Source organism: Miscanthus floridulus, chromosome 12, assembly GCF_019320115.1.
Source record: "Miscanthus floridulus cultivar M001 chromosome 12, ASM1932011v1, whole genome shotgun sequence".
In the NCBI taxonomy this organism is placed as follows: domain Eukaryota; kingdom Viridiplantae; phylum Streptophyta; class Magnoliopsida; order Poales; family Poaceae; genus Miscanthus; species Miscanthus floridulus.
Window position 1 is genome coordinate 73,863,013 of NC_089591.1, and position 27,585 is coordinate 73,890,597.

The 27,585-nt window shown below is 45.5% G+C and overlaps 2 protein-coding genes, 1 long non-coding RNA gene and 1 pseudogene across 3 annotated transcripts; 2 read left to right on the top strand and 2 right to left on the bottom strand.

Annotated features, from left to right (window-relative positions):
- Positions 1-10,891: 10,891 nt before the first annotated feature.
- On the bottom strand, positions 10,892-16,215 carry LOC136496130 (uncharacterized). Its single transcript, XM_066491838.1, has 5 exons — positions 16,180-16,215; positions 12,667-13,199; positions 12,127-12,199; positions 11,990-12,043; positions 10,892-11,910 (listed from the first exon to the last, which is right to left on the bottom strand). The coding sequence occupies exons 1-5, from the start codon at positions 16,213-16,215 to the stop codon at positions 11,809-11,811; spliced, it is 798 nt and encodes a 265-aa protein (XP_066347935.1). The 3' UTR covers positions 10,892-11,808.
- Positions 16,216-16,367: 152 nt separating this feature from the next.
- Positions 16,368-20,830, top strand: LOC136496131 (BTB/POZ and MATH domain-containing protein 2-like; annotated as a pseudogene).
- On the top strand, positions 16,921-18,593 carry LOC136498595 (uncharacterized). Its single transcript, XR_010769665.1, has 3 exons — positions 16,921-17,286; positions 17,699-17,723; positions 18,248-18,593. It is a non-coding gene; the product is annotated as an uncharacterized lncRNA (long non-coding RNA).
- A 5,077-nt stretch (positions 20,831-25,907) lies between the features above and the next one.
- On the bottom strand, positions 25,908-26,369 carry LOC136496132 (uncharacterized). The gene has a single exon (XM_066491839.1). It carries the CDS (start codon positions 26,367-26,369, stop codon positions 25,908-25,910), a length of 462 nt encoding a protein of 153 aa, XP_066347936.1.
- Positions 26,370-27,585: the final 1,216 nt, after the last annotated feature.

Here is a 27,585-nt window from a genome sequence, read left to right on the forward strand (position 1 = left end):
CCATCTACACGGCGATGAAGAGGCTCCGGTACGGAGATGGGGTGGAGATCGCCGTCGGCGAGGCGGGGTGGGGCTGGAGGAGGCCAGGGATTTCATTGCCGGGGTGATAAGGGTGTGTAGCGGCGGCAAGGGCACGCCGATGATGCCGGGGAGGAGGTTCGAGACGTACGTGTTCTCGTTGTTCGAATTATTGTGCTTATTTTGAGTCGAAATAACGTCACCGTGACAGACTCCACGGTATATGATCTTTAATGAAACGTCGCTGCTCTGCAAATTATCATACACATAGTAGCTCCCATAAGAAGACGCTATGAAAATGAAACAAATAAGCTAGCTGCACAAAAGACAAGCGTGTTGCTATTTGCACTCAAATTTCTGCAATCCCATCGTCGGACCCAATATATGCCCCGTAGTAAGCATCAATTTCACTATTTAGTTAGTTTGACACACCACTAGCAAAATACCGGCATGCTCATTTAAAAATAGGCACTAAACACACTGAAAACTAAGCATAATGATTATGGATATGTAAAGGCATGGAAACAATACAATTCTAGCATAGCAAGACGATGAGGAGCTTTATATACCATGCCCGCTGGATGGATTGGATTGGAGCATCATGTTTTTTTTGAATAATATCTTCTAAATGACTAAACGGCCGCAGGATGGAAAGGGCCGCAATGGAGGGCCAACTGGACGCCTATCGGCCCCTGGGGTGCCGACGAAACCCTATCGGCCTTCCATAAGCCGACAAGGTGTCCTATCGGCCGCGCAGGGGCCGATAGGCCTCTGTCGGCTGGCCGGTGCCTGCTAGGCGCCGCGTGCTGTGCTCGCGAGTCAGCATGCATGTGGCACGCGTGTATCTGGAATCTAAAAGCTGTTGAGCTGGACTGGATCTAGCTAATAATAATAATCTGTGTGTTTTTGTTGTATACATATACTCTCTCGTATATGAAGTTCTTTTCTCCTTTTTAAAGCGTCTCATCTGGGTGCAATTGACCATACTTGACACATAAATGGGCGACGTCAGCCTTGAGCGTCTCCTGCATGCACCGATGGATCATGGACAATGCGCAATGCACGTACGAGCAGCCAGTTGGTGCTTGACTAGCAACATCCGATGGAGATGGAGTGCAATGCAACTCTCATCTGGCCACAACGGTAAAAAACGGTGAGATTCGATTTTTTTTTTCAGGTGCGATTATTATTAAAATATTCAATAAAAAGGGATTAAAAAATAAAAATTCTCCCAATATCCACCGGAAGCTGCCGCCGCGCCGTTGCCGCGAGCGAAGGAGACGGGTGCCGCCACCGGGCCGTTGAGCTACATCAGCGCAGCCGCGCTCAACATCTCCGATGCACACGGACGGGGATGGAGAACGGCGGAGAAACAAAGAATGGCGTGCAGGGATCGTCGAGCGATGGATTTGGCGCGTATCTTGGCTTCCCGCCCGCTCGCGCAAAAATTGGATCCTCAGGGCACGCTTGGAGAAGACGGACCCGTACAACACGGTTTCGGCCGAAGACTCGGCCTGGGACCACGCGCCGTCGCCACTCACTCTCTCCCTTCATTAATTACTGTCCGCGAGGGGGGTTTTCGCAAAAAGAACACTACGGAGACGGCCCTCGGACTCGGTCACTCGGCTGTAAACAGGCCCTCCGCCCTCCGAAAAGCCAAACTCACCCTGTACATGGTCCGGTTATAACCGGACCAACCCATCGAACCAGACAGATGGAAACCGCATCTACGGGTTAGGCACGGGTTGATTTGCTGTGGATTCCAGACCGCTAACCCGTTCGATTCGTTTTCTCCAACTCAGTCCGTCTCCACCACGGGCTGCGCCGACGAAGACGACAAGGAGCCTCCACTGCGGCCGTCCCCTCCGCGAGCCTGCCCGTGCCACCGCCCGCTCTGGCACCGGTGTGTGCAGCAATGGCAGCGTGCGTCCGCGTCCAAGGTCTGGAGGGTGGCAACCGGCAATGGCTGCTGCTCGGCGCCGCAGTGTCTCTCTCCGTGCTCCTCCATGCTCAAGTTCCATAGCGACACCGGGTCGCCGTTCATGGTGAACGCGTACCCGTACTTCAGCTACAACGCGGCGACGCTGAACTACGCCGTGTTCCGTCCCAACGACGGGATGTACGACCCCGCGACGAAGATCAACTACACGAGCATGTAAGACGCGCAGATGGACGCCATCTACACGGCGATGAAGAGGCTCGGGTACGGAGATGGGGTGGAGATCGCCGTCGGCGAGGCGGGGTGGGGCTGGAGGAGGCCAGGGATTTCATTGCCGGGGTGATAAGGGTGTGTAGCAGCGGCAAGGGCACGCCGATGATGCCGGGGAGGAGGTTCGAGACGTACGTGTTCTCGTTGTTCGAATTATTGTGCTTATTTTGAGTCGAAATAACGTCACCGTGACAGACTCCACGGTATATGATCTTTAATGAAACGTCGCTGCTCTGCAAATTATCATACACATAGTAGCTCCCATAAGAAGACGCTATGAAAATGAAACCAATAAGCTAGCTGCACAAAAGACAAGCGTGTTGCTATTTGCACTCAAATTTCTGCAATCCCATCGTCGGACCCAATATATGCCCCGTAGTAAGCATCAATTTCACTATTTAGTTAGTTTGACACACCACTAGCAAAATACCGGCATGCTCATTTAAAAATAGGCACTAAACACACTGAAAACTAAGCATAATGATTATGGACATGTAAAGGCATGGAAACAATACAATTCTAGCATAGCAAGACGATGAGGAGCTTTATATACCATGCCCGCTGGATGGATTGGATTGGAGCATCATGTTTTTTTTTTGAATAATATCTTCTAAATGACTAAACGGGTGCAGGATGAAAAGAGCCGCCTATCGGCCCCTGGGGCGCCGACGTCACCCTATCGGCATTCCAGAAGGCGACAAGGTGTCCTGTCGGCCGCGCGGGGGCCGATAAGCCTCTGTCGGCTGGCCGGTGCCTGCTAGGCGCCGCGTGCTGTGCTCGCGAGTCAGCATGCATGTGGCACGCGTGTATCTGGAATCTAAAAGCTGTTGAGCTGGACTGGATCTAGCTAATAATAATAATACGTACTCCTACGTGCTACGTACGCGCTGTGTGTTTTTGTTGTATACATATACTCTCTCGTATATGAAGTTCTTTTCTCCTTTTTAAAGCGTCTCATCTGGGTGCAATTGACCATACTTGACACATAAATGGGCGACGTCAGCCTTGAGCGTCTCCTGCATGCACCGATGGATCATGGACGATGCGCAATGCACGTACGAGCAGCCAGTTGGTGGTTGACTAGCAACATCCGATGGAGATGGAGTGCAATGCAACTCTCATCTGGCCACAACGGTAAAAAATGGTGAGATTCGATTTTTTTTCAGGTGCGATTATTATTAAAATATTCAATAAAAAGGGATTAAAAAAATAAAAATTCTCCCAATATCCACCGGAAGCTGCCGCCGCGCCGTTGCCGCGAGCGAAGGAGACGGGTGCCGCCACCGGGCCGTTGAGCTACATCAGCGCAGCCGCGCTCAACATCTCCGATGCACACGGACGGGGATGGAGAACGGCGGAGAAACAAAGAATGGCGTGCAGGGATCGTCGGGCGATGGATTTGGCGCGTATCTTGGCTTCCCGCCCGCTCGCGCCAAAATTGAATCCTCATGCCACGCTTGGAGAAGCGGCCCCGTACAACACGGTTTCGGCCGAAGACTCGGCCTGGGACCACGCGCCGTCGCCACTCACTCTCTCCCTTCATTAATTACTGTTCGCGAGGGGGGTTTTCGCAAAAAGAACACTACGGAGACGGCCCTCGGACTCGGTCACTCGGCTGTAAACAGGCCCTCCGCCCTCCCAAAAGCCAAACTCACCCTGTACATGGTCCGGTTATAACCGGACCAACCCATCGAACCAGACAGATGGAAACCGACCGCATCTACGGGTTAGGCACAGGTTGGTTTGCTGCGGATTCCAGACCGCTAACCCGTTCGATTCGTTTTCTCCAACTCAGTCCGTCTCCACCACGGGCTGCGCCGACGAAGACGACAAGGAGCCTCCACTGCGGCCGTCCCCTCCGCGAGCCTGCCCGTGCCACCGCCCGCTCTGGCACCGGTGTGTGCAGCAATGGCAGAGTGCATCCGCGTCCAAGGTCTGGAGGGCGGCAATCGGCAATGGCTGCTGCTCGGCGCCGTAGAAATTTATGTGCATTTTATGGTGCATGAAAATGTGTGCAAACTACATGGTTAAATTCCCTAATGCGTCTACTTTATTTACAATTTTTTTGGGAATTTTTCTAGGCCACGAAGATGTATTTTGAGCTCTTTGCGTACACTAGCTGGGTGTACCCAGCATTTTCTAAAGCATACCCCACATTGTGTGTGTGTTGTGTGTGTGATAGGTGGGCTAGCCCACCACATCAGCAAATGATGGTGGCGTCGGTGTTATGGCCTCGGGCCCATGTGACAGAGAAAGAAAGGGAAGGGAGGTGACGGACGGGGACTGTGTGGCAACGGCAACGCCGTCTCCACCTAGCCCCACATGACAACAAGAGAGAGGAAGGGGAGAGGAGAACGGCAACGAACAGTGGTTGTGCCGATGACGGAAATAGGGGAGGAGGCGCTGAGCTCGCTGGAGTGGGATATGCTGGTGGCGTCAGCCCTCGGCGGTGATGGACGAGTGGTGGACGGTCCTCGTGGGGTCACGACGCAGCCAGTGGTGGGGTTTCCAACGACAGTTGGTGCCCACGGCGGTGGTGGCGGCTCACCGGAGAGGTTGCGACAGCACCGTGCGGTGGACTCTGCCCTAAAGGCCCTAACCTAAACAACTAACTACATGTTATTGTGTGCGAGTGAGTGGAGAGTGTAGTGGTGGTGGTGTAGTGCCCGACCGAACCCTAGTCGACGGTGGTCGTTGGCCACGGTGGCTCGGCGGGCACGGTTGTAGACGACAGTGCGGCACAGAGGCGTAGACTATCAACTAGCTACCGCAAAAGGAAGAGGAGAAGCTTGGGGACTCATCGGTCACACCAATCAGCCAAGGGAGCAGCGGAGAAGAAGAAGAGGGGAGGTGGCGCGAATGGCACCGGCGAACTCCCAAATTGGGGGAAATCGGGTAAAGGCAGAGAGGAAGAGGGGAGAGGTGGAAGAGAGGGGGAGATGGTGTGTTCCTGCCCTCGGCAGAGTGGATGGTGGGGAGGGCGAGGCGAGAGCATCGCTGGCCAGGCCTATTTATAGGCCGGCTAGGTCGGTGTCTCGGTGGCAAGATATTTTTCCCGGCCGCTCTTATCCACCATGCGCGCTTGTGGTTGACCTCGTCGGGTCACTTCATCGCAGCTAGTGCTTGCCCATGCGCATGGCGAAATGCCTTTGGCGGCTACTCCGTGGCTCAGCGCGGTGACGACCATGGCGTCGGTGTTGATGAGTTCACAGTGAGGGAGGAGAGGGGAGAGGAGGAGAAAAGAGGACGTCGTGGGGTCCCGTGGTCGCATCATGTCGTCGTTTACCTCCGCTAGCACCCGAGTGTAGCTGGCGGGGCGTTGACGCACGGCTGTGTCGCGTTCGGCTACCGGCCACGAGGTGGACGACGAAGCTAACATGCGGGCCCCGGGCGTCAGCGAGAAGGAGAGAGGGAAGGGAAGGGCGCGGGCGCACGTTGGGCCGATGCTGGGCCTCAGCTGCTGCAGCGCTGGCTGGGCCGGCTCGCATGGGAGAAGGGAAGGGGAGAGGGGAGGGAATGGGCTGCTGCTGCGGGCCAAAAGGGAGAGAGGGGAGAGATTGAGCCCAAGTGGCTTTTCTTATTTTCCTTTCTCTTTTCTATTTCCCAGATTATATATGCATATGTTTAAATGATTTTGAATTCAAATTTGAATGCATGAGTATGCAAAAGTGTACCACCATAAGTTTAACAAGTCAAGCAAACATTCGCACATCAAGTTTCACACATCAAGTTTGTTTTCCTATGTTAGTTTATTTATAAATATTACCTATGTTGATTATATGTTCTAGCTCCTATGCAAAGTTTTAAAAGGTTAGATTTTTAGTGATTTTTAAACTAGGTCAATTTTTCAGGGTGTTACAATTCATGGCATGAATGTAGTGTCTTCCAGATAGGCATGGGTTCATCGGAGCTCGCGCAACTGCCCCCTTCGGCATCTACCTCCGGCATACTCTAGCACCTATTTGACCCTCTTAGTGCTAGAAGAATGTTTTTGAGGTGGTTATTTTATAATATGTTGGTACACTTTGATTGTAATATTGACCTACAGAGAGAAGTCCTTTGTTATCGTATATGTAATTTTATTGTTAGGTCTTTGTTATCATATATGTAATTTTTATGTACCCCAAATATTTATTCTAAGGTTCTCGAAGATCTTTATTATTGTTTTCGATGTCGCATGTGTCTCATATACGAAATTTTCAAACGACCTTGGATGGAGAAATGTCCAAAATAAAAGTTATAGATCTCAAAAAGTTATACAACTTTGTAATTGACAACTTTTTCATTTGAAGTCATCTTGTCAAGGAAAACTATGTTTGAATTTCTTAAATTTGAAATTTTAAAATGACCTCAAATGGAGAAACAACCAATACAAAAGTTGTAGATCTCGAAAAGTTATGCAACTTTGTAGTTGACAACTTTTTCATTTATAATCATCTACTTTTTCAAAATTCTATTTGAAATTAAATTTTTAAAGAACTTTGGTTTCTTTTTAATCTCTGGCAAAAACTTGTAACTAGTCTTTCTCCGTCATACTAACTTCAAATTTGATGATTTTTTTCTATTTTTTTCTAAAATCATGCTCTATCAATTTATTATGTTCTGACTGGCCTTCATTTTGGTCATCTTTTCATGTAAATTTATTTTATCAATTCAAAATTTGATTCTAAAAAAATGGCAACTTCAAACAATATTTGGAAGCAGTAAATGAATTCAGCTGGGAAATTCATAAACATAAAAGTTGGATAACTTTTCGAGATCTACAACTTTTATTTTGTTCATTTCTTCATCCGACAAAGTGGTAGTAAACATTGTTCAAATTTTACGTATCTCTCTATATGATGATTTCATCCGACAAAGTGGTAGTAAACATTGTTCATATAGAGAGATATGTCAAATTTGAACAATGTTTACTACCACTTTGTCGGATGAAGAAATGAACAAAATAAAAGTTGTAGATCTCGAAAAGTTATACAACTTTGTAGTTGATAACTTTTTGATTTGAAAACATTTTGTCAAGAAAATTTATGTTTGAATTTCTCAAATTTGAAATTTGAATTTTCAAAATGTCCTCAAATGGAGAAATGACTAAAATAAAAGTTGTAGATCTTGAAAAGTTATGCAACTTTGTAGTTGACAACTCTTTCATTTGAATTCAACTTGTCAAGGAAAACTATGTTTGAATTTCTCAAATTTGAAATTTGAATTTTAAAAATGTAATTATAATTTATATTATATGTTATTAAACATGTAATGAAACAAAAGCATTATAAATTGTATATGAAAGCATTTTTGTATTGTAGTTTTTTAGCTATATTTTTTTACTACGCAATTTCCAATTTTTAGCCTATTTATGTTAAAGGAAATGTTAAACACTGTTGCATGGACAGGAAACGAAACTGTCGGATAGGCAGCAGTTTCGCCTCGTGCCAAAACAATGCTTTTGTACTGGGTTGGGCCACAAACCTGGACTAAAAGTCCTTTAGTCCCGGTTGGTGGCCTAACCCAGGACTAAACGTCACAACCTTTAGTCCCGAGTTGGGCCACTAACCGGGACTAAAGGCCTTTTAGTCCCGGATTATAGCCCAACCCGGGACTAAAGGTTGAGGACCTACATATACATGTCTCTGCTCTTCTTCTTCCTCCTTTCAATCGTCGCCACCTAGAAAACCAGATCGATCCGCCACCCCGCCGCTCCGCCGCTGGCCACCCACGTCGTGCGCCCATCCGACCTCACCCTCTTCATCGGCTCGCGCGGCGGGCCCTCGTTCTCGTTTCCCCGACACGCATGGCGGTGCCCTCATCCTTGACCACCGGCGGCCGGTCGGCCTCGACCTCTCGTCCTCGGCTCTAGCGCGCGAGGCTCGCCCTCATCCTCGGCTCCGGCTCGCGTGGCTCATCCTCGTCCTCGGCTCTGGCATGCGCGGCGGCACCCTCATCCTTGTCCTCATCCAATGGCGGTCGGCCAGCCTCGACCTCTCGTCCTCGGCTCAAGCGCGCGCGGTGGCTCCCTCTTCCTCGTCCTTGTCCACCGGTGGCCGACCAGCCTTGACCTCTCGTCTTCGGCTCCGGCACATGCGACTCACCCTCGTCTTTGACTCTGGCGCACGTGGCTCATCCTCGTCCTTGGCTCCAACGCGCACGCCGGTTCCCTCGCCCTCGACTCATCCACTAGCGGCTGGCCAGCCTCGACCTCTCTTCCTCGGCTCCGGCGCGCATGGTTCGCCCTTGTCCTTGGCTCCGGCGCGCGCGGCTCGTCCTCGTCCTCGGCTCTGGCGCGCGCGGCGATTCCCTTGCCCTCGACTCGAACCGGCCAGCCTCCCCCTCGTCCTCGCGGCGCGCGCGGCGTTGCCCTCATCCTCGTTTCTGGTCGTGCCAGCCTCGCCCTCGCCCTCGTCTCCGGCCACCCTCGTCCTCGTCCTCATCCTCCTCTCTGCCAGCGCCTTCGTCTCTAGCCTCCATGTCGTCTCCGTCGGTGCCTTCTTCTCCGTCCTCGACCTCGATCGTCTTCGGCCTCGCCTCGCAGCTGTGCCAACCCCGTCTCATCATATCCCTTCCTGCTGTGTGAAACCGAGCACTCACCCCTAATAACTTAAGCTATTTGGCTAACTATTTGTATTCGATCTGACTTGTATTTGCTTTAGTGATATATTTTGATACAAATTGAGATATATATATATATATATATATATATATATATATATATTTGCAGAAAGATACTAACTTTGGTGATATAAATTTTGATATATCGACTTTAGTGTGATATATTGTATATATATGATATGCATATTGTGGGGTCCAGTTATATAAATTTTGATATATAGGGTTTACATGTTAATTTTGATATATAGACTTTAGTGCCTGATATTTTGGTATATGAAAAATATTGACTTCAGTGATATACATGAATTTTGATGTTTTGTATATACATATATATATATGAATATATGAATTTTGGTGTATGGATTCATATATTGACTCCAGTGATATGAATTTTTATATATTAACTTTAATGAGAAGAGATGGCTGGACGTCTCCCTGAACCGATTGTCCTAAGTTGGGGCTATTGTATTACTTGGGGATTCGAACCAAAGTTGTCTGCTGTACCATTCAATCATCCTAGCATAGCATGCAACGATATATGTTTTAATACATTAATATGTTTTAAATATGCTTGTACACAATATATTTTTCTGATATGTATATATATGTGTTTCTTAAATGTACCATAGGTAATTGACCCAATCATTTGGCTTGAAGAGACACTTTCATATTTTGGGGTTGAGGGAGTGGATGTTGAGAGCTTTGATGTAGATAATGGTCGATTGATCCAATGTCGAATTGGCTTTTCCATCGCCGCTAGGAGGGATACAGGTGTTGTACAAATCTCAGAGATGGGAATAAAGGCACCTGAGAAGTCTATTGCACAAAAATATGCTATCATTGCATGTTTGAATAAGCTTACAAATATTGGGTACACCCTACCCACACTATCCTCCTTGATGATACAAGCAATAGATGCGGGCATGTATCATGATGTTGTGGGCTTCTGTGCAAAGATTGCTCGAACCAACCGAAGATGTGGTAAGTCGAAGTCAAACTCATAGCTTATTTCTAGATTTGCTTTTATTGGAAAGCTTTGTTCTTATATCCATTCTATATGTCAACACTTATAGGTTGAGGACTATGACTTAACCTATGCAGGTTGTAGCTTTGAAGCCATTCTAAACCAGATAATGTATGCATTGGGTTTTGATTGGAAATATGCCAATGAATGGCCAACACTCACTACGGAAGGATTTCAGGAAAAGCTGGTTATGACTAAGAGGGGATCATCTGACCCATCGACTTCTCGGCCACCGCTTTCCATCTTTAGTAGACCCGTGCTCGTACTTTTGAAGCAAGGGAGAGTGCACTACTTAATGCGTTGCTCTACGTCAATGATATTTGTGGATACAAAATCGGTGACTTGCACTTCACCGAATACATAATACGACGTAATCAAACTTGGCGGTGATCTACTTGCGCTTGCATGAACTTTGGTGTGTAAATTGAACATCTAGCTAGCTAGTTTGTATTGACTTGGTTTAAATTATTATGATTTTACTACCAGAAACCAGAGATTTTGTGAGACTGCAAAACACGTCACGAAATATGGTTTTACTCTCACGAAAATAATGCGTGAGGGTACACCATCACGCATTAACTCTCACAATAATAGACACACGAAAATCACATTTTCATGAGAGTTCACCGCCACGGATTCTTTTCGTGGCGAGAGTCCGTGACGGCCACCCTCATGAAAATAATGTTGCCACCAGGTTTGCATCGGTGTTTTCATGACGGCTTTTTGTGGTATTACGTGAGAGTTCACCTTCACAAATGGATTTCGTGAGTTTGGTATTTCGTGAGAGTCACCGTCATGAAATACATTTCGTGAGAGATTGATATTTCATGAGAGTCACCGTTATGAAATAGATTTCGTGAGTCACACACACAAACACACACAAAATATAGTATTTCGTGAGAGAACACCATGAAAACAAGTTATTTCGTGAGAGTACAAACCACCATGAAAATTACCCAACGGGAGCATCTCAATCCAAATTCCAAATACACACATATATGGTCCAAATGTCAATCCAGCACATCCATGAATGATCCCCAACTGTTACATTATATTTCAATAAAGATAATGTCATGTGTACAAACCGACACCTATACTAAGCAATAAGCATGAGGCATCCACTTTAAGTGGTGAACAATGCCTTGGATAAACAGCCAAGTGCACACAAACCTACACACACATTCTTAACTAGACATAACCAAAGTAGGCTCCATATCCATATTTCCAGGCAGTCTGCTATTAATTGGCAGTTTCCAGTTCATGATGGCAGCAACAAATTCATCTTGTGCAGATTTCTCAAGGCCTGCATCTTGTAATTGTTGCCGAGAGTAAGCAAACCATGCCACAGCCCACAGTACTGAAAAATGTATACATTAGTATCCCCTTATCATACTGAGAAGCTATATACTTGTATCATGGTGAAAAGGAAGGAGAAAACAAGTAGAGAATAAACCAGATAGCAAAGCCAAGTTTCAGATATTAACCAACACAGAGTCGACCAATTATTCTGGTGCCACACTGCCACCAATAGAGGTCTCGACCACAGGGATGGCATCACTACTGGAAAAGGTTTGTCAAACAAAAACCCTATCTAGATTATCTTGTTGCAATGAGTCTGAATCTGAACTTTCATAGGTCTAAAGCACAATAAAAGTTTGATGATATGAAAACTAATGAACAATAGAAAGGCACAAGTGCACAGCAAGGCAAAGAGGTCATAAGTCATCACAAATTTCAGGGAAACTCATAGCAAAAATTTCATGGAAAAACATCTGGATATTGGGAAAAAATAAAGCTTAATTAAGAAGATTTCTAGCCTCAAATTATTTACCTTTCAGTTTTATTAATTAGAATATTTCTCTTATTCAGAACACTGGAAATAAGATAGGAAACAAGAACTAGCAAAGACAGGAATCACCTTTCCATCATATTCCTTTCTAGCAAGTGTTACATATTAGAGGGGTTTTGAGCCAATTTGTACAACAGCATGGACCTCTGGAGAAATGTAAGCTGGTGTCCTGACAGTTGATTTTGGTTGAGAGTGCAACATAAAGGACTGAAAAAAACAGAGTATAATTTATAGTGTTTATAATCTGCAATAACTAATCACACGTTAGTTGGAGAGAACTATATACCATTGAATGACAATAGCTAACTCCTGAAATCAGTTGTTGGAAGAAGAATCTTGACTACAGAGGAGAACAAATAACTGTCATTAGAAGTACATATCTTAGGCAATATGAAAGACTCCCATGTAGTAAAGCTGATATACCTCATCCTCACTAAATCTTCCAGCATTGCAGATCCTTTCAAATAGCTCACCACCACCAGCATATATTCCATAACTATGGCCAAATGTGTGGGAATATGTAAGCTTCATGAGAGAACTATGTTGGCAGCATTATAAAGAGGTCTCCAATTAGTTGAGACTTGAGAGGAATGAAGTTACTGCTAGAATCATAAATTGACTCATACTTGCTGCAGCCAATTTCATCCCATAGAAGCTAGTTGCAAGGAACACTGCTTAAAGGCGTGCTGCTATGAAATGCTGAAGAAAACTGATCATCCTACGTTGTCAAATTACATGAGCATATTCATTTGTTTGGGTTAAACAGAGATATATATTGACTTCCTGCTTAGCAAAACTACTGTCCCCATGGGTTAAACAATCAATAAATCATCTGCAGATCAAGATCACTAGCTAGCTGCTATCATGTAACTACAAATCTATTACTTTTAACTGTTGCCGCACCGCCCTAAGACATCACCGTCGGTTTGGATATGGAGTAAATGGAATAAGAGCTTAACATACTTTTCTGTAATGAAGTCTAGATCCACCGTAGTCGCCGCCGTCACAAGCTCCTGGGATGAGCGCCGCCACCGAAAGAGGTCCCTGGCCGCGCCGCTGCCGGAGGGGACGCGCCCTGAGTCGATCCGGGCTCCAGGCCCCGTGCCGCCGCCGGAGGGACGCTGCGCCGCCAACGGAGGTGCCGCGCCCCGCGTCCATCCGGGATCTAGGCCCCATGCCGCCGCCGGAGGTGCCGCGCCCTCGTGTCGTCTCACGCCCTCGCCTCTACCGCTGGCTGCCCGGCTTGCTGCACGCCGCACGGATGCGCGTAGTGCGTGTAAGGATGTCGACGCGGAGGCGGGTAGGGCAGGTCGCAGGTGGTGCGGAAGCAAGAGAGTGTGCGGGTGGCGGCGGCGGCGGCGAGAACGAAAAGCAAGAGGACTGCGCGACAAAGAGAAACGAGAGAGAGACTGGGTGGCGGCGGTGGGAATGAGAGAGAGATTGGGAAATTTTGTAACGGTGGGGCGGGTTAGGGTTTCAACTGCGTTTCGTTTGCACTGTCGAATTTTGATCAAACGGCCAAGATTGACGAGTCCTTCTGTTTGGGCTGAGTGGTTGTGGGCTGAATACGTGGAATGGGCTAAATTTAAAGTTGTTTTTGTCCTTTTTTTATTTTATTTTTCTTTTTTATAGAAAATTCAAACGTAGTTTTTTTTGACAAAATGATTTCAAATCAAAAAGTTGTCAACTATAAATTTGTATAACTTTTTCAGATCTCAAACTTTTATTTTGATCGTTTCTACATCTGAGGTCGTTTGAAAAAAAAATCAAATTTCAAATTTGAGAAATTCAAACGTAGTTTTCCATGATAAAAAAATTTCAAATGAAAAAGTTGTCACCTACAAAGTTCTATAACTTTTCCAGATCTACATCTTTCATTTTGGTTGTTTCTACATCCGAGGTCGTTTGAAAAATTCAAATTTCAAATTTGAAAAGTTCAAACGTAGTTTTTCATGAAAAAATGAGTTTAAATGAAAAACTTGTCAGCTACGAAGTTCTATAACTTCTCCAGATCTATAACTTTCATTTTGGTCATTTTTCATGTGACTTTGTTTTATCAATTCCAAATTTGAATTTCAAAAATTGTCAACTTAAAACAACATTTTCAAAGAGTAAATGATTTCAGTTGAAAAAGTCTTGAACATAAAAGTTGTACAACTCATCAAGATCTACAACTTTTGTTTTTGTCATTTGTTCATCCGACAAAGTGATAGTAACATTGTTTATAAATTTTACATCTCTCTTATCCATAAAAAATGAATTTCAAACATGATTTTTAAGCAGTAAATGATTTCGAATGGAAAAGTTGTAAACAGAAAAGTTCTATAATTTTTTAAGATCTACAACTTTTATTTTGGTCATTTCTCCATCCGAGGTCGTTTGAAAAAATTTGAATTTTAGCACTTAATTTTTACAATCATTATACATTTGCTTGAGAAATAAAATGACCAATAAAAAAGCAACAAGAATGCCATAAATTAATAGAGCATGGTTTTAGAAACATTTAGGAAAAAGAATCACCACATTTGGAGTTAGCATAAGGGAGAAAGACTAGTTACAAAATTTCGCTGCAGATTCAAAGGAGAAAACTTTTGTTCATGTTCTTCAATTTCTAGTATTTAAGCAATTATTTTTCTACTGAAAACCAGCAACCCATATTTCGTGGCGGTGGAATTTAACTCTCATGAAAATGATCACTCTCATGAAAATAGACAATTTCGTGGCGGGATAGTCATTTTCATGGGGGTATTTAAATACTCTCACGAAAACAGCTGATTTTCATGACGGTGTGTGGAGCACTCTTATAAAAATAAGTGTTCGTGGCGGGATTTACATCACCCTCATGAAAACGATTATTTTCATGAGAGTGTGTTTGCTACTCTCACAAAAAACTATCCCCCTCACGAAATCTCTAGTTTCTGGTAGTGTTTGTATGAACTTGATGAATGGGGATGATCATTGTAATATATAAGATCTTATTTCATTAGTTCCATTCTTATTTATGGACGACGTACAATACTATAGCATATAACATATAACGCGTGTAAGAAAACTATCTGAAACAAAACAAATTGAATGGAAAGAAACCGTAAAAGAAAAGAAAACAAAAGAAAAAAAAAGTGATAGACTGGAGGTGCCCGCCCTCGGACGTTGGCCTGGAGCCCCTTTAGTCCCGGACTAAATGGCTCCATTCAATCCCGGTTGTGAGGCCCGGGACTAAAGGACGGGCCTTTAGTCCCAGATTGTCAATCACGGTTGGGAAACCATGACTAGAGGGGGTTTCTCAATCGGGACTACAACCCAGTCCTGCACTAGTAGATTGTCTATTTGTCTGTCTACAAGTCATTTAATGTTTTGCTTATAGCCAGGATCAATTAAATACCATTTGCTACAAGATCGTGTTTTTATTTGCCGCGCTAAATTGCGCGCTTGAGCAAGTGCCTCAGCGTTTCGTCACACGAAGCCTTTGATGCCTCTCTGTAGGGTAATCTGATAGCCTGCAAGGCTACTAGTTAGTACACTGATTTTGACTCATGGCACGAACGTGAAACCTAGGACTACGTAGCCATGTTGAAGCGTTGAGCGTGGCCTTAAGGACATTTTACTTTTTTCTTTCCCTACGTCACATGCCTGTTAGTTCCCATTCCAATGCCACCTAGAATTACTGGGTAAGAAAAATTATGAAGCCCTTGCACATGAGAGGTAATAAGCACTATTTTTAGGATGGAAATCAGTGATGATTTGAATCATTTGGAGTGGCACAAGGGATATTGTCTCCTTTTTATTCCTAAGCCTGACGACTGCCCACAAACGTGCCGCCGGCCTCCTGTTTCTACGCGATTTAGTTGCCGGCTTCATGTTTATTAGGCCCGTGTTTGGTTTTACACCAGCTCCTAAAATTCCAGAATGTTTGACACATGCATGGAGTATTAAATATAGATTAATTATAAAATTAATTATACAACTTACGACTAATTTGCGAGACAAATCTTTTAAGTCTAATTAGTCCATGATTTGACAATGTGGTGCTACAGTAACCATGTGCTAATGAAGGCTTAATTAGGCTTAAAAATTTTGTCTCGCAAATTAGCCTTCATCTATGTAATTGATTTTGTAATTAATCTATATTTAATGCTCCTTATTAATATCTCACTATTTAATGTGACATGAATTTTAGGAGCGACTAAAAAAACAGGTACCCCTTAGCCCGTGGAATACTGTGAGGTAATTTGATTCGCCTAAACTACCACTACCACGCATTCTGCATCAGTGCGACACCGGCCTATACCCCTATCGTCTATTCTCCTTCGCCATGTCCGGTAACTCGACCTCTGCTGACAGCCATGCACAGGGCCGATCCAAGACGACGGCGTCCTAGTGCGTGACGGAGAGCGTCACCGCCACGCACAACTTCGAGGTGGCAGATTTCTCGCTGCTCTACGGCATGGGCGTCGGCAAGTTCGTCGGCTCGACCACCTTCAGCGTCGCCGGCTGCGACTGGAACATCCGCATCTACCCCGGCCGACGGAAGCAAGACGGAGGACAACAATGGCGCCTATGTCTCCGTGTACCTCTACTTCCGTAAAGGCGTCGCCGGTGTGAGGGTGAGGTTCAGTCTAAGCTTACTGAACAAAGATGGTAGTGTGTTGAGGCTACAAGACTCCATGTTATTCACCACTACCTTCGGGTCAATAGGTGGTGATTGGGGCCATGAAAACTTCATGAAGAAGTCTAAGCTGCATAAGTTCCTTCGCCACAACCACGACAGCCTCACGGTCAGGTGCGATCTGACTGTTATAGGAGATTCTCGATCTGATGAAGTCGAAGCTGTAAACACAGTTGTGATCCTTCCGGCGAACCTGGACCAAGATCTCGCACGCATGTTGAAGGACGGGGAAGGCGCCGACGTCACCTTCCATGTAGATGGCAAGCTGTTCTCTGCCCATAGATGCCTGCTCTGAAATGCAATACTTTGCGTATCAGCGGCCGTGGAGCCTATTGCAGGCCTCTAGTTGGCTGCTTTTTGGCATGGGACCCACGTACATGCACACTTTTTGTCAGACAAAGGACCACTTGAATGCGTGTACGTCCGGCTCAACACGCTCAGCTCATTTTCTTTGGCTCGGCTGTGAATTGGAGCTCGGCTCGTTCAGCTCTATGGACATGCGCGTCTCTCTCTCTTGTCCCCTCCCATTCCATCTCGTCTCATCTCCCGTATCCCCTGACCCCTAGAATACGCCGCCGCCTTCCAAGATCGCCGCCGCAAGTTAAAAAAAAAAGCGCCGCTGCCGCATTCTTCGTAGCGCGCCACCGTCTTCGTCCCCATCAGGCCGCCTCACATCTACGACGAGCACGCATCGGGTTGCCCTATCTCATCCTCGCCTCTCTCCTCTTTTGCTCAAGCTAAGCTCCTCTCCGGCGCCGCTCCCCTCTCTCCGACGCTGCTCCTCTCTCTCTGATACTACTGCTGCGTGTGCTCCTCTCCCCGCCCCTCCCCCTCCTTCCTCTCTCTCCATGGGAAGTGCCACATTCTTGACCGGGGTTTTCATGCCTCTTCATATCCGGGATCTGTTCATCATGAAGGTACCTTTTTCTAATGGATTGATTTGCTCCAATTCCCGTTTGATTCGATAGTAAATGCATAGTTGTATAGTCAACCCCAATTTGGTTTGATTTCCTCCTGTGTATGACTACACGTAGGTTCTATTGCTGACAACATTACCCAATCTAGCTTTTGGTTATGTTTGTTTGACCATCTGAAATTGGTAATGGAATACTGAGAAGTTTCTGTTATTGCTAATGGAATACTAAGAAGTTTTTCTTTTTTGTGTGGGTGTTTAGAACTAGGCATAATCTTCATAATTCATACCCCATTCCATGTTGACTCCTATAAATAATAGCAAAATTCATTTTTGCTTGTGAATTTTCTAAACGCTCATGCAAATATATCTCTTTACCCTTACTAATCCATCTTCGTTTTTATTCTTATTCACAGGATAAGCCATGAACTTCTGAATCCGGTGAGGGGGACTTCTTTGACAGTATCTTAAATTTAGTTTACAACCCTTCATTATTGACCTTTACTTCCTTTTTTGGAAACCACGCGTTTTAACATGTGTTAGTCAACTAAACTCAATTAAGCGAAAAACGGAGAACTAATGATTTTAGTGCTAGCATTTTTAGTTGTAACAAGTGCGCTCTTATGATACTGTGCTAAGAACCACGGACAGCTCTGTTTCATAGTTACCATGCCTAAGTAAATTTGAGATTGATTTCTCAATCCTGGATCTTCTTTTGACCTGCCATGGAAATTTCAATGATTTATGTTTTTGTGAAAAAAAACAGTCATCAATATTGGTTGGAGCATTTTTCATTACCAAGATACCACTTAAGATAAGTTGGGTGTTGTTGCCAAACAAATTAACTGTCTGTTTGCTTGCAGATGTAACTCACATGATCTATTTACTTGTATACTTATTTGGAAGAGATTTAGTTCTCTGAATATTTTGAGAATTGTCACACATACTTCTACATTTATCTACAGGTACTGATATGCCGCAATGAAGCAGACAAATGCTTGATACAGACTTAACTCAACTCTACACGTATAAGCATGAAGGTACTGTGGAGAACCTTGTTGGATATTTCAATGGTTATTGGGGTATCACTGCTGCTATACACTTGACATATTTATTTGAACGATACTGTGATTTGTTTGTGTTACAAATGTATACTTTGGTAACAAATTTGTTAGAAAATATTCCTGTTACAAACTAAAAAGGTGGAGTGGATGGCACAATGTTCAGTGCCTGCTCACATATGTTGCATCTGCATGTGTTTAATACGTTTTGTCAGGCAACCATTTCCCATCCACGGTCAATATATATGAGTTTCAGGCCATGTTCTGTTGCCCTATCCAGTTATTGTATTATCAACATGAACAAGTTGTGTGCTACTTCCTTCATCCCAAATTATAAGACGTCTAACTTTTTTTGACCTCAAGTTTGACCATTCGTCTTATTCAAAAAATTTATACAAACATAGTCAAATTTAACTCATTCTTGAAGAACTTTTATTAATAAAGTAGACCACGACAAAAGAAGTGATATTTTGCACAAATTTTTGAATAAGACGAGTGGTCAGTGTCAAAAAAGTCAAACTGTCTTATAATCTGGGATGGAGGTAATACATGATAGTACAGAGTTTATTGCTCAACAGATCTATACTTAAAATTTGATTTTTATTTTTTAGTTATTTCTATACTTAAAATCATTATAGTATATATCTCTTTGAACAAATGATAACAAAAGCCTTTAGGGTTCAGGGTACTTTCGTCCACATCAGTCAAAAAGAAAAGAAAAAAAGAATAAATCAAAAACCTATGAACAGATTAATACCTTTAAGGAAAAATATTTACGAAGTTAGTAAGTAATGTGCATAATTCATGTTCATTAGTGAACTCACATGATAACTGTCAACCTCAGACTAAATATTCTCACATACAAACATGCACAAAATACTCAAGGCATACCTTACAAGGAATAAACATTTGAAATAGACAATAAGTACCAACTCCATTATAAAGCCACAACAGGAACATCTTGGGCAATCTATCAACGCTGAGAAAGAACTTTCTATTTCAGAGAAAAAAAGTCTTTACCTTGAAAACAATTAATTAATGGGCCCTCATTTAATTTAATTTTGATAAGGAGCTCAGTTTCAAAATTTACAGAAAGATTCAAAATTAACGGTGACCCAATAAAGGTATCAAGTTCAATAGAATAAAATGTTAGTATGAGCAAATAAAATGTTAGAACCTATGTGCAGTCATACACATGAGCAAAAATCGTTCATTGAGAATGATTTTCTCCGCCGTTGAGAAAGTTAAAAGCTACATACAGAGGAATAGAATCGAAACCTAGAGAGGATGCAAAGTGAATTGAAACATACAAAAAGCTGCACTATGGCGTCGAATAGGAATGTGAGCAAATCAATTCATCAGAAAGGTACTTTCGTGAAGAACAAATCCCGGATCTGAAGACCTAGATATGAAATCCCAGGTCAAGAATCTAGCACTTCCCATGGAGAGAGAGAGAGAGAGAGAGAGAGAGAGAGAGAGAGAGAGAGAGAGAGAGAGAGAGAGAGAGAGAGAGAGAGAGGAAGGAGGAGGGACTAGGAGCTAACGCAACAGCGCCGAAGAGAGAGGAACGACAGCGGAGAGGAGCTCAGACAGAGAGGTAGGAGCAGTGCGAGAGAGACGGGGGAGGAGGAGATAGTATCGTTGCGTGCTCATTGCAGATGTGCCGCGGTCTGACGGAGGCCTTGGCGGCGTCCCAGTAAGAAGGCGGCGGCGGCGTTGTAGGAAGATGGCTGCGGCGGCGCAACCCCCTACGTGAGAAGGAGACGGGACCGAATGGAAGGGGATACGAGACAGATAGAGAGAGACGAGTGTGAATAGGCTGAACGAGCCGAGCCAGAGCAAACGAGCCAAGCGCCCTGAGCCGGCTGCATGCATGTGGTCCACTGCCTACGAAAAGTGACATGCACATGGGGTCCATAATAAAAAAGTAGCCAATCAGGAGCTCGGAAATAAGCTCCACGGGCGCTCATACGCAAGGTTTTTTCACTTCGGATGCCTGCTTGCCGCACGGTCCCCGGTCTTCAAGGCTCTGCTCTTCGGTCCAATGAAGGCGAATGCAGCGCAGCACATCAAGATCGATGACATAGAGCCTGCCATCTTCGAGGCACTTCTTCACTTCATCTACACAGATTCCATTCCACGGGGTACCTGTGGTGGTACTGATGCTCAGGAGGATCTTGTGACGTCGCAGCACTTGCTGGCTGCAGCAGATCAGTATGGGGTTGACAGGCTAAGGCTTACGTGCGAGGCGAGGCTTTGCCGCGGCATCGACGTGTTAACTGTTGGCACAACTCTAGCTTTGGCAGAGCGACACCACTGCATCCAGCTCAAGCATGCTTGTCTCGAGTTCATTGCTTCAAATGATATGCTTGGTGCTATATCATGGAGACCGATGGATTCAAGCATCTCCGTGCCAGCTGCCCTTTCATCATGGAGATTTTAGACAAGATTGCAGACGCAAGAGCAGGGAGCGCGCTGAAAGTTTAGCAGAAAAGTAATGGATTTTGCACTGATTGCATCCTATCACCTTTCTTTTCTACCATTTTCTGTCGATTATCTACCACCAGTATATTGTCCGTGCTAACGCTACGGCGACAAACCATATTGACATCTTAGAAGAAAGCAGCATGCCATGTAAATAACAATTTAGTCTCAATTTAGATCCTAAAATATTTCCAAAAACAGCACAAAAAATTCAATATTGATACAATTAGGATCCGATGCAGCATGTATTTGACCACATGATGGATGCCACCTTCCATATATTGAATCCTAACATCATGTTTTATGCTTAATGCAAGTATACCTGGCCATGCAGCCCGCGGGCTCGTGGCCCGGCCCGTGGCCCGGCCCAAGCACGGAACGGCCCGGTGGCCATCGGGCCAGGCCAGCCCGGCCCGAAGGACCAGGACTTGCCTGGGCCGCCACCTAGGCCCGCGGCACGGCACGGGCACGGCCTGGTGAAAGAGGCGGCCCGGTGAGCGGCCCGGTGCCTCCAACGGCTAGTGAGGCAGACCGCAGGCAGCCCAACCCACGAAGCCGACTCCCCCGCGGCCGTATATATGCTGCCCCCCCCCCGATCCCTAACCCTAATCCCACTCCACTCCCGCCGCTCGCAATCGCAGTCGTCTCGTCTCGCTCGCTCTCGATCCGCCGCCGCTCGCCTTGAGCTCGCCGGCCCTGCTCCGGTGACCTCGTCGCCGCTTGTCCACCTCGACCTGAGTTCGCTAACCTTCTCCTCCCTCCTTTCCCTTCCTATCCCCTCTTCCCCCCTCCTCCGGTGTACCATGTGAGTTCGTCGTGTCTATCCTTCCGCCGCCGCTCGCTGTCGTTCTAACTGTTGTCTGTCTCCTCCTCTGGCTGCCTCCCTGGCCTCTTCTCCGACACTGGGCTCCGGTGGCGCAGGTTAGGGTTAACCCTAACCCTAACCTTAGATCTGTGTTGTGTCTGTCCATCTTTCACTCACTCACTGACTCACCCCTGTTCTTCTGTTCTGTCCTCTGTTCTTCGTAGGTTGGTGGTGTCTGACGCCGCGTCTTCCTCCTCTGGAGGCGCCATGGCTAGGCCGCCAGCGCCAAAACGCCAGCGTCCACTGTTGAGGGACGGTGTTGGAGCCCTAACCTTAGATCTTGTGTTGTGATTTGTGATTGTGTGGTACTGTGGTGAATGTGAATCTGTGAATGAATCTGTGAGCTTTTGTGAAAATGGTGATGAAAATGATGGAATCTTGTTCAAAACCGGTGAAAATGAAGAAGTGGTTCAAACACTCGGTGAAAATCTGGTGAAAATGAGATGTTTTTTGGTTGTCGGGCTGTGGGCCGGCACGGCACGGGGAAAATGGCCGTGCCCAACGGGCGGCACGGCACGGTCAGACGGCCCACGGGCCGTGCCATGGGCCGTAGGCCAGGCACGAAGCCCGTGGAGGCACGGCACGGCAGGCACGACGGCCCGTCGAGGCAAGACCCCCATCGGGCCGGCACGGCCCGTTGGCCATCTATAAATGCAAGCCGAAAAAGAATTTTATCTACAGTTACAGTATTGCCATAAGGACCAAATGGCCAGGACCATTGTTGTGTCAAATTATTTTGTGGCACTTTTGCCCATGGATGCTCGCGATCAGCCAGCAGTCTTACAATCAGGCAACAGAAAAGACTCGTCTGAATTGCTTGGTTCAATTGCTCCAAATCAAATCTGCAGCACCAGCTCGCAGGGCAAACCTAAGCTAACCTTCACACATATAAAAATAAATAAACTATAGGAGGACGTGCGTCGCGGAGGAGTCCGGTAGCCGCTGCCGAGTCCGCATTCGCATATGCTCCTTCCTCCTCTGCCCTGAGGTGAAAAATTAGTTTAATCAACTCACTCCCCGGCATATTGGGACTTATATATATATATATATATATATATATATATATATATATATATATATATATATATATATATATATATATATATATATATATATATATATATATATATATATATATATATATAAAATAAAGACCGAGATCAAATCAGGGCAGGCCGATGTCATCTCATCTCCAATCTTAATCTAAATAATTCACAGCTTTGCATGTTGCCATGTTGGACTTTCAAAGGAAACGATAATTATTCTAACAGGACGTCCGTCCGCAACAGTTATCTGGACACGGCCACGCGGCCCCCGATTCGTGACCCTCCCGCTTCCCGCTCCCTTATCCCATCCCGTGAGCCCCCACTCCCTTATCTGCTCATGCCGTGACCGCCGAGGCCGTGAGATTCCACTGCCGCCTGCTGCCTCGCGCGCCCGTGCCTACCCCCGCCGGCCGCTGCTCCGCACACCCCGCCGCCTGCTGCCTCGCCCCCGCCTAGGTCTGGCACTCGTCACCGAGCCGAGCTGCGCGCATGGCCACCACGCCGGCCGCTGCCCCACGCCTCCGCCTACACCTGGCCCTCATCACCAAGCCGGGCTACGCGCGTGGCCACGTGGCTGCTCATCCGCCGGCCCCCTTCTTCCTCGCCGGCTGACTTTTTATGAAGGCAACGCTTTTCATGTTGCTGCTGAATGAATTTGATGTTGCAGTAGCCTTGTTCTGCTGTTGCAACAAGTAATATTTCATTGTTGCATTAGTCTCTTTTTTTTTGTTTCTGATGTTACACCTCGCATTGCAGTAGCTTTGTTTTGATGTTGCAACAAGTAATATTTCTTTGTTGCATTAGTCTATTTTTCTGATGTTGCTTCTCGCATTGCGCTTTATTCTGTTGTTGCAGTAGCCATGCTCTGAAGTAATATTTCTTTGTTGCATTAGTCTCTTTTTTTCTAATCTTGCATCTCTTATTGCAGTAGCAGTAGCTTTGTTCTGATGTTGCAGTAGACTTGTTCTGATGTTGTGAACAAGTAATACTTCTGATGTTGCATCTCACATTGTTGCAACAGATCTTCCGATGGAAATTTTCTCATTGGACATTCGGGTGATGGAGCACAGTGGGGATATCGCGGAGGGCAATGGGCGCGTAGGGGATGGCAGCACGGCGGGGATGGCGATGCGACGTGGCATGGCGGCACAGCAGGGGATGGCGACGCGACGAGGCATGGCGGCGTAGCGTGGGACGGGCCGCACGCGGGGGCGCACTCGTTTTCAGACATGGGGGCACGCTCATTCTATTGCATCGGATAGGTCCGCTTTATTTCCGTCGTTGTTTTATTCGATGAGATTTGGACAACTCCTGTTATCTCAATCGGATGGTCCCAAGTGGCCTCCGGACGTGTGCTCGCGCCGAACGTTTGGGCGCTAGTTCCGTCGCAAAGGAAATGCAGTATAGTTGCATTACAAAGGTACAGTATTAGATGGCAAACATTGAAGCAGTTCAGAAAAAAGAACCTTTATGTTGTTGGATTTCGGACCAAAAAAGTGTTCTAAACCTGCTATCTCATTCAGAAATTCAGATTTAAATGCCAAGACACAAAAATTCAAAACTGGCAATCTTGGGGACAACTGAAGGCACCCGCATAGCCGACACACTGCTCGTAAATTTTAGCAGGCTGCCACCAACAATCAAGGTTCTTGTGTGAAATTTCACCCTAACTTGTTGGTATGAGACCATGAAAAGATATCCACCATCTGTCGGTATAAGCAGTTCAGAACAGAGGTTGTATGTAACAGGTTAGTTCAGGCATTCATGAGAAACGGCGATGGGGATTCGTGTATGTGATCAGACCAGTGTTTTTTGTATTATCATCCAAGATTTGCATGCCGTACATTCACTAAACAATTAGCACAAAGACAAAACTATAATGCTGCAATTCTTCAGGATTCTTACTAAGCAACATACAATTGGACACAATGTCATTTTTTTGAAATCTGACGAGTGGAAAGTTTGCAAAGGTGAGTGATAATACATGTAGAATTTGTCAGACCATGATGCATCCTAATATAGAGCAAGAGGGAAGTTTACAGGCTCAGAACTATATGGATCCTGCTGCACAAATATTGTATCAAATTCGACAAAAGGAGCTATGTGATGCATGAAGTAATTAAGGATCCCAATGGCTAATACTTAGTTGCCTTGTTTCTAAATCATTTTGAAATTCCCACGGCTACCGTTGCTTCAAACTGCAAACTGTGCACAGAGGGTAAACAACACCACGAAAAAGAGGAGAAAAAAGAACAGAAGAGAGGAGCAGGACAAACCGTGATGGGCCTCTCAATATCCAGTAATTTTGCACCACATCCTCTGGGTCAACTAATCTGCACACACGACATGAAAAATGAACTATTTACTCGCAAGATCAAAGCGAAACAGTACTGCATTTCCTATTTGGATGAAACAATGGAGGAAGCATGACCCAATATTCCAGACATAATATCAAGTGCTAAATTCTAGAGTTGCAGAAATTGCTAAAATTTATAGTTTCATGTACAGCTAGAATCTCTGTACGGGTAAGTGTATTCAGTCACAGGCATTGCGTCAGACACCATGAGTGCAGCAACTTAAGAACAACCGTTGTATTGAGATGTTATTATCAGACGAACAGGGCCTAATAACACAGCAACTGAAACACCATCTTGCATCTCCAGAACACTAATTACCTCTACTACATCTAGAATGCAAGAAAAAGCACAATAAGGTTATGACTTATCCGATTATCGGAGCAATAAATTAAACGCGCAATCACAAATGTCAACTAAGAAGTCCACTTCGATGCTGAAGATATGGTTTGCAGCAGCGCCGCCGCTAAGGATGGACATTACGGACGCCTTTGGGTACCCCTAGACACAGTTTCTAAAAGAAGTAGTGTTACGATGAAGGGGAATTGAGACTGGGATTAGCATGAATCGAGGAAGAACAGAGGGAACACGGCTGGATTCCGTGGGTTGGGGAACTCGGTAACAACCGTTATGAGTTCGTTACAGGAGAAATGAGATCTGTTCTTCGTTAACCTTCTCTCTACCGCGTCACCGGTTTATAAACCACCGGCCGCTTACAGACACTGGGCTTGGCCCAAGACACAGGACGGCCCACTACCACTACCATAGCTAAGGAGGCCCATAACACTCCCCCGGTCTTGAATTCCAGCTTGACCTCAAGCTGTAAACTTGGGAAACTTCTGACGAAGCACATGCTCATCCTCCCAGGTAGCCATAGCATCAGGTAGACCAGACCACTGAATCATCAACTGTGGTACAGCATGAGCTCCGTGGTTAATGGTTCGCACCTTGATAACTCGATGAGGCTGCAGCTCCTGAGTTGGATCCTGACAGACTGAGGATAAGTCATCACTGACCACTGTTGTCGCTGGTACATGCTTCTTGAGCTGTGAGACATGAACAACAGGATGTATGCGGGAGTCAGCTGGGAGATCCAACCGGTATGCTACCTTGCCCACGCGCTGGAGGATCTTGAATGGCCCAAAGAAACGAAAGGAAAGTTTCTGATTTGTCCTGGAAGCCACCGATGTCTGAATATAAGGCTGCAACTTCAAGAATACTGAATCGCCTTCATTGAATTCACGCTCAGTACGATGCTTATCCGCTTGGGCCTTCATTCGTTATTGAGCACGTGCTAACTGCTGCTTGATCAACTCTGACAGCAACTCGCGCTCCTGGAGCCACTGTTCCAAATCCGGCACAGAGCTCAATTGAAGATTAGCAATACCCAACTGTCGGGGTGAGTAGCCATAGAGAACCTCAAATGGTGACTTCCCCAAAGCTGAATGTGTTGAGGTATTGTACCAGAATTCAGCAACAGAGATCCACTTACTCCACTTCTTGGGGCATGAGTGAACTGTGCAGCGAAGGAAGGCTTCAACACACTGATTCAGGCATTCAGTTTGGCCATCAGTTTGTGGATGATAGGCCGAACTCATCAGAAGCTTTGTGTCAGACAGTCTGAACAGCTCTTGCCAAACTGCACTAGTGAACACTCGATTCCTATCTGAAATAATGGCCTTGGGTAGCCCATGAAGCTTGTACACATTATCCATGAACAGCTGTGCCACTGTCAATGCTGTAAAGGGGTGAGTTAGTGGTAGAAAATGCCCATACTTAGTAAATTTGTCCACAACCACTAACAAAGCATTGTGCCTGTCAGATTGTGGCAGTCCTTCTATGAAATCCATGCTCACAATTTCCCATGCCTGAGATGGTATTGGCAAGGGTTCTAACAGGCCAGGAGACTTGATCCTCTCAGTCTTAGCTTGCTGACATGTCTGACACTGGTTCACAAATGTTGTGACCATCTGTTTCAAGCCTGGCCAAGCAAATAATTGCTTCACTCTGATATAAGTAGCTGTAATACCAAAATGGCCCCCCAATCCACTATCATGCAGTGCAGTCAAAATATGCTGCTGAGCAGTGGTATTGTTTCCAACCCAAACTCTCCCATGTAGTCTAATGACCCCATTGTTCAGAGAACCTGTAATTGCCAGTTCAGTTAACAGCTGTTGTGTTTCTGGATCATCCTCATACCCCTCTTTGAGCTTCTGAATCCATGTTGGTACACATTCAGAGACAGCAGTAAGTTCATCATTCGAAATATATCTTGACAAGGCATCTGCAGCCATATTAGTTGCCCCTTTCTTGTACTGAATAGTGTACTGCAGATCCATTAATTTGATGAGAGCTTTTTGTTGTAACTTTGTAGACACCCTTTGGTCAGTGATGTATTGCAGACTGCTGTGATCAGTCTTGATGATAAATGGCTGATGCTGCAAATATGGTCTCCATTTATCAATAGCTAGAAGAATTGCTAAGTACTCCTTT

What these genes read in the sequence shown, in the direction of transcription:
- LOC136496130 (XM_066491838.1), bottom strand. Translation starts at nt 16,215, where the DNA reads ATGCGGATGTTCCAGTCGCAGCCGGCGACGCTGAAG. An exon ending in CTAGACTTCATTACAGAAAA is followed by an intron (nt 12,200 to 12,666) that starts GTATGTTAAGCT and finishes ATTTGGCCATAG; the next exon opens with TTATGGAATATATGCTGGTG. An exon ending in TTAGCTATTGTCATTCAATG is followed by an intron (nt 11,911 to 11,989) that starts GTATATAGTTCT and finishes TGTTTTTTTCAG; the next exon opens with TCCTTTATGTTGCACTCTCA.
- LOC136496132 (XM_066491839.1), bottom strand. Translation starts at nt 26,369, where the DNA reads ATGAAGGCCCAAGCGGATAAGCATCGTACTGAGCGTGAATTCAATGAA.